We start from the raw sequence: 7,294 nt of genomic DNA on the forward strand, positions 1-7,294 counted from the left end.
AACATCTTCCAAGCGGTTTCTTGTAAACTCGTGTTGTTAAAAGAATCAATTGATCCGGGAGGGGCGGTCCTAGTGTATCTAATCGCCCCTCATTGGATAGAAATGGTGACAATAAGCCAATCGTCTCGCTGAATAGGTTATTACGTAGCGTATACATTGATCGACAGTTTGGTGTAATGCTCATTCCATTAAATTAGGTTAAAGGTGTCATCTGTTTGGAGCTGGAAATAATTCGCTGGCGTAAAGTAAGTTGATAAAGCCGTTGGATTCATTAGTTCATTCATCTCGATTTTACTTTTAGTGTAGTTTCACTTTCAACTTTTTTTCACCACATTGCTGTGATTGATGGAGATGGATAACCGGGTCAGCTGCCTTAATATGGTTTTACTTAATTAATTTCATTTCGAAAGGCATTAAGATGATTTTATTTATTCTAGTTGTCAGTTAAAAAAAAAAAGAGTATAATAATAATAACAACAACTCAACGACGTCGTATTCCTCCTAGATCAAGATGTCGCAGCACACGGGAGGACGAAGGCTGAAGCAGTGGTTGATTGAGCAGATCCAGAGCGGGCAGTACTCGGGGCTCGAGTGGGAAGATGACAGCCGCGCCATGTTCCGCATCCCATGGAAGCATGCCGGGAAGCAGGATTATAACCAGGAGGTCGATGCTTCCATTTTCAAGGTTTGGTGATGCCTTATTATGACATTTTGACACTTTTTATAGGCCTTATTTTCTCTTCATAGGCTATGCATGTCCACCAACAGGTAGGCATACCTAAGTAGACAGTCCAAACGAATACTAACTACAACTCCGATGGCCCGTTGTCGTCGACTGACGACAATCTGATATTATAGGCAGGCCTATTTAAAATAAAAAAAAACGTGCTGTTGCTTTTTCACGTAACTTTTCCGTAGCTTAATATAAAAATGCATACATATGTGGTTAAATATAAAGCATTAATTAATTGTATTAGTGTATTGTGTGGAATTGTATTAGTTATTGGCTATATTTCAAATGCTTTGCACATTATTAAAGAGCTTTGCCTATTGCTCTCCATTGGCACATGATAATGAAGATTAAAAGTGAAAATGATTACCTCACTTTGAATCAGATAGGCCTTGAGCAAATACTACGGAAGGTAATGTCTGTGATGTCTTAGGGCGCGTTCACACCAAAAGCGACGTGGCGGCGCGACTCCATACAAAGTCAACGTATCCGCGTTCCAGGCGCCTGTCACCTGGAACGCGTCTATACGTTGACTTTGTATGGAGTTGCGCCGCCCTGTCGCTTTTGGTGTGAACGCGGCTTTAGAATATAGACGTTAAACACAGACCAAAGACTGCGAGCGTGAGACCCTTTCTGCACATAAACACACATCAAGTGAGTGTAGTGGCCGTGTTATAAACGGTGTTGGCACACTGAACTATCCCACTAACCCACTTCAGTTTTACATGTTACTTGCAGGATAGGAAAATCAGTTTCTGAAGCATCCAAACACTGAAATAATGTATGAACAACACACCTGTCAAGAACTAATTCAAATCAAAAACGATTGCTTCATGTGTTTTCTTTCATCTTAATATTTTGATTTAAATCAAATGTTCTGGTCCTGATGATTCTGGTGTCCTTTTCGTCCGTCTCCTCCCCTCCTCCTCTCCTCTCCTGCAGGCCTGGGCCGTGTTTAAGGGCAAGTTTAAAGAGGGGGAGAAGGCTGAGCCGGCCACGTGGAAGACCAGGCTCCGCTGTGCCCTCAACAAGAGCCCAGACTTCGAGGAGGTGACGGAGCGGTCACAGCTGGACATCTCTGACCCCTACAAGGTCTACCGCATCGTCCCTGAAGAGGAACAGAAGCGTGAGTTTTATGGTTGAAATATTTCTAATGTTATTTCATAAAAACTTACATATATATATATATATATATTTTTATTATTATTATTATTATTATTATTATTATTATTATTATTATTATTATTATAATATCCTTTATTTAACCAGGTTAGTCTCATTGAGATTAAAATCTATTTTACAAGAGAGAGCTGGGCCAAGATGGACAGCAGTACATAGTTCCAACATAAAACACAAGACAAAGTCAAAGTTCAACACTAAGTGCAATAGTGATAATACACTAAGATCATAGCGTTTAATACTAATATCCCTACCCTTGGATCATGTTTTCATAATGTGTTCCTGCCAGGCTCCACCCATGACCAGAGGTGACCCTTGTCCTATAATTGACAGTGCATGATGCACCCACTGCATTGTAAAAGTGTGCGTGTACGTGTCAGAGTGTGCGTTGCAAAGGTGAAACCACCAGGACTGGCGTTGAGACTATAACCGGATTGCCTTCTCTTGTCCAGTTGGTAAAAGCGCGGCAATGGTCACGACAGCCGGCGACATCGCTGACTTAGACTGCAGCTCTGCAGAACTGGAGGAGCTGATCAAAGTGGTGAGTGGCTTCCCCCCCCCGCCCCGCCACACCCCCGCCACACACACACACACACACACACACACACACTGTCCGACACCCGTGTCCTCACTTCACTCCCTCTTATCTTCTCTTTTCCTTTCCACAATCTCCCCACTCACATGTCACTTAAAATGTCCCCTTTTTCACAATTCAATTACAAACTCTTGTTGTGTAAAAGTCAAAAGGTGTCTATGGCAACTTCTGGTTGAGTAACAACAACGCGTCTGCTGTGGAGATCAGAGACAGTGACTAAAGGCCGTTTCTCCCCCGGCCCGCAGGCCTCCAGCGACGACTACCCCACGGCCATCAAGAGGAGCTTCTCTCCGCCGGAGGACGGCTGTACCGTCCAAACCAGCCCTGAGTACTGGTCACATGGCAGCTTCCCGGGTATGGGATCACACCGCAGTCACATGCACCACACACACCCACACACACACGCACGCACGCACGCACGTACGCACACACACACACATGCACGCACGCACGCACACACACACACACACACACACTTCTCGAATCCATTCACAGATCAAGGTCTAGATTGTTTTCATGGTCAATCCTATCTGTAGATTAGTTTCATTTAGATCTCTTTCTGAGGAAGTTAAGCCCAAGTGAAAAGTAACCGCAGCACAAAAGCTCAATGACTTGACACGGCCAAAACACTCACACGTTGTTTACTTGACCGACGGATTCTGCAGCCGAGCTGTTGGCTAACATCCTGTCTCACTGCTGACCAAGACGTTCATTTCTTCGTGAGACATGGTCAGAAAGGCATTTTGGTTTTTCTGATGATGTGGCGCGAATGGACTTGTTTGACCGCAAGCGATGGAGGTCGCCTGGACACCCAGTGTAAATACGTCCACAGTCACACTGTTGTTCTTCTGCCTGTTTCTTCTGGTTCCCACAGCCTTTCCGTTGCACCACGCTCCCTTACCCGCGAGCAGGTACAGCTCAGGTATTTAAATTATGTTTTTATTACAAAACATGAATGGATTACAAAACAAATTGGATCTGAGTGGTTGGTTTTTTATTTCAGAGTTGAGATTGGAATGTACTTCGTCAAATTGAAATAATCTAATATGATTTTAATGATCTCTCTCTCTCTCTCTCTCTCTCTGTCTGTCTGTCTGTCTGTCTGTCTGTCTGTCTGTCTGTCTGTCTGTCTGTCTGTCTCTCTCTCTCTCTCTCTCTCTCTGTCTCTCTGTCTCTGTCTCTCTGTCTGTCTGTCTGTCTGTGTCTGTCTCTCTCTCTCTCTCTCTCTCTCTCTCTCTCTCTCCCCCCCCCCCCCCCCCACACACACACACACACAGTGGCGGGCACCCAGATGATGATCTCCTTCTACTACGGGGGCCAGCTGATGCACAGCACGGTGAGCTCACACCCCGACGGCTGCCGCATCGCCCCGCCGCCGCCGCCGCACCCCGCCCGCAGCTACGTCTCGGACGAGATGCCGAGCGTCCACTTCCCCCCCGCCGATCTCATCCACCACGACCGCCAGCGGCAGGTCACCTGCAAGCTGCTGGGCCACCTGGAGAGGGGCGTGCTGGTGCGCGCCGACCACAAGGGCATCTTCATCAAGAGGCTGTGCCAGAGCCGCGTGTTCTGGAGCGGCGAGGGCGCCGGGGAGTCCGTCACCTGCAAGCTGGAGAGGGACGCCGTGGTGAAGATCTTCGACACGGGACGCTTCGTACACGGTGAGCCCTCGTTAAGCGCGTGGATACGGGTTAGAGTGAGGCCCCCCCCCCCCCCCCTCCCCGGTCCGGGTTTGATTCCCTGTGAGAACTGAGTGAGCTGGTGAGCATCGTGGTGACGGCAAACGAGCCGTAGATTGTACGCCCACCCACCACAGTGTAAAAAAAAAAAAAAAAACAATTGAGGTGTTAAGCAATTTAGATGTTAGAATCATTTGTTGTGGTTTGATGTACCTCTCAGTTTCCTCTTTAAATATTTGATCACTGGGTCTTATCGGAGTGAAGTATATCAGGTTTTGTTTTATAACGGCGAGTTGTTTAAAAGTGTCGCTCTTATCCAACGTACGCCGGCGCTAAGCTTATCGGTTATCGTAGAGTATCGTAGAATCGACATATCAACATTTTTTTAACTCATTAGTTTTCTTAGATAATTATGATGATCTAATTTTTTTTATGCAAAACATTTCAAATGTGTTCACATGAATATAAATAATAATATTTAAATTGATGGAATTTACGTTGGAGGGCGTGGGACATGGAACGTAAAAAAGAAATTCTAAAAAACTAAAAACTTTTACAGTTAAAACAGTAACAGATTAAAAACTGTTTGTGGGGCGATTTTTGTTAAAAACCTTTGTGACATCTTACCAAACTCTTAACAAACAAAACGCCCAAAAGACAAGAATCCTTGTCTCGATGATGAAATGATGAATGATGTAAATGAAAGTGAATGATGATTCCAATGAATGTGAATGAATGATCATTTATTTTCGCTTATATGTGTACTTATTCATTTTACCAATGTATTTGAAGACTCAGCATCAAGCTAATAAAACCACTAGACCACTAGAAGCCCTCAACTGCTGACCTACCAAAGAAATATGTGCGTGGTTTGCACAAACAAATAAGCATTACAGTACAGCATAACATGAAGACGTCTCGTTTCAGCTCTTCAACTTCACCAGGACGGCCACATCGCCGCCCCTGACCCTACGGTGACTCTGTGCTTCGGGGAGGAACTGCATGATCTCAACACCGCCAAGAACAAACTCATCTTGGTCCAGGTAATGTCACGCTTCTGGGTTGGTGTCACGTGATTCACTTCCTGTTCCTTGTCGTCCCTGGTTTGTCTTGTGATTATGTGTCTCCGCCCCTCACCTGTGTCTGGTTTGTGTTTTGTCCAATGTCCGCCTGCCTCTCGTTTGTACCTCGTTCCCTGCCCACCTGTGTCTTGTTTAGTCTGGTGTATTTAAGTCTCCCCCTTTGTTCCCTTCACTGCGCGTGATTGTAAATACTACCTGCACCATTGAGGGTGTATTGGTCACCGCGCTTTCTTGCCTTGCTCTTGTTCATTGTCATGTGTCTCAGTAAGTACAGTAAGTAAGTAACCAAACCTTGTAGCCGTTCGTGACAGGTAAGGCCACTAAAGTCGATCACATGATTCATCATGTGGCTGGTGAATAATATGTGGCTGATAAAACAATAGTACCCTCATAAAAGTAGTGATGGTAGCCAGTGCCTAAGACATTGAAAAGGTCGGCGATTAGTAAACCCAATACATTGAAAGCCATCCCACATGTTAACACGACTGTGACAAAAAAAACACTGAAACCACAAAAACGTTTCGTAACGTCTTCGTGCGGCATTCTGTGTGTTCAGATCACCGCCATGAACTGTCAGCAGCTTCTGGAGTCTGTGAACATGCGGGCGGCCCAGTCCTACAACCACAGCCCTTCTGTAGAGATGCCAGACGAGATGGCCAGAGACCATGTGGCACGCATCTTCCAGGACCTGTGCAGCTACAGCGCCCCCCAGAGGACTGACTGCTACAGGGACAACATGCCCATTACCGCATGAGCTCCGGCCTTTCATTTGCACCGGGCTCAACAGAGCCCCGTGCGTTATTGGTTTACCACGGTGGTTGTGGAGGTACATTGTTCATATTTTAGAAGGTACTGCTCTTCCCCCCCCAAATCATTGTTCGTCATCATTGTCGGTATGATCACGTGAGGAATTTGTTCTCAAAGTCTCTACTACGATTTTCTCATCTCATCTCTGTTTATTTGTACTGTGTTTGTGAAATGCATGTCAAATTGACATTTTACTGTAAAGAGGGAGGTAATTGACTATTGTCGGAATCTACATACACTTTATATTTTTATATGTTTTGAGTGTAGTAAATGTTTGTAAACGTTTATTGATCTGCAATGAAAGCCCCCACTGATAGGTTTTACTATCTGTAGTGGCTGCTAGAGATTACTTTCTCTTGATTCCTCTGAACTTCTTAATAAATCCTTCACAAAACTTCTAATACGTTTGTCTTTATCCATTACTTACTGTTACTAACATTCATAACTACCTATAAATAAGTTATGAATGACACTTATGGTCATAGTTCCTGATAAAGAAAATATTGTGTTGATGGAGGGGACTGGAGGGTTACCGTGGTTACAGGGAGCCTGTTGAGTGAGCTGGGGTATATGTTGCTCTAGGTTTACAATGGGGTTAGTGTTACTGACAGGGTTAGGGTTAGTAGTAGGGTTAGAGTTAGTAGTAGGGTGAGGGTTAGTGTTAGGGTTAGTAGTAGGGTTAGTGTTACTGACAGGGTTAGTGTTAGGGTTAGTAGTAGGGTTAGTAGTAGGGTTAGTAATAGGGTTAGGGTTAGTAATAGGGTGAGGGTTAGTAATAGGGTGAGGGTTAGTAGTAGGGTGAGGGTTAGTAGTAGGGTTAGGGGTGCCTTTTGGGGTTATGGGGGTTACGTTCACTGTTCTAGGGTTAGGGGTTCCTATGGTTTGGGTTGTAGGGTTTGGTTTCCAGTTCTAGTGATGAGAATGAGTACTGACGACCTTCTACCCCTCTGGGTAGACAGACAGCCCTCTGGATAGACAGATAGCCCTCTGGGTAGACAAACAGCCCTCTGGGTAGACAGACTGCCCTCTGGGTAGACAGACTGCCCTCTGGATAGACAGACTGCCCTCTGGGTAGACAGACAGCCCTCTGGGTAGACAGACAGCCCTCTGGGTAGACAGATAGCCCTCTGGGTAGACAGATAGCCCTCTGGGTAGACAGACTGCCCTCTGGGTAGACAGACTGCCCTCTGGGTAGAACTACCTGAACTTTTTGAACCCCCGT

General features: G+C 45.4%; 1 protein-coding gene across 1 annotated transcript; it reads left to right on the forward strand.

Annotated features, from left to right (window-relative positions):
• Positions 1-155: 155 nt before the first annotated feature.
• Positions 156-6,467, forward strand: irf8 (interferon regulatory factor 8). The gene is made up of 9 exons (XM_084476238.1): positions 156-245; positions 506-685; positions 1,673-1,856; positions 2,362-2,450; positions 2,750-2,858; positions 3,379-3,426; positions 3,782-4,165; positions 5,111-5,226; positions 5,822-6,467. Exons 2-9 carry the CDS (start codon positions 512-514, stop codon positions 6,017-6,019), a joined length of 1,302 nt encoding a protein of 433 aa, XP_084332364.1. The 5' UTR covers positions 156-245; positions 506-511; the 3' UTR covers positions 6,020-6,467.
• The last annotated feature ends 827 nt before the right edge of the window (positions 6,468-7,294 follow it).

The sequence above is a fragment of the Micromesistius poutassou genome, assembly GCF_964030765.1.
Source record: "Micromesistius poutassou genome assembly, chromosome: 12".
Lineage (NCBI taxonomy): Eukaryota > Metazoa > Chordata > Actinopteri > Gadiformes > Gadidae > Micromesistius > Micromesistius poutassou.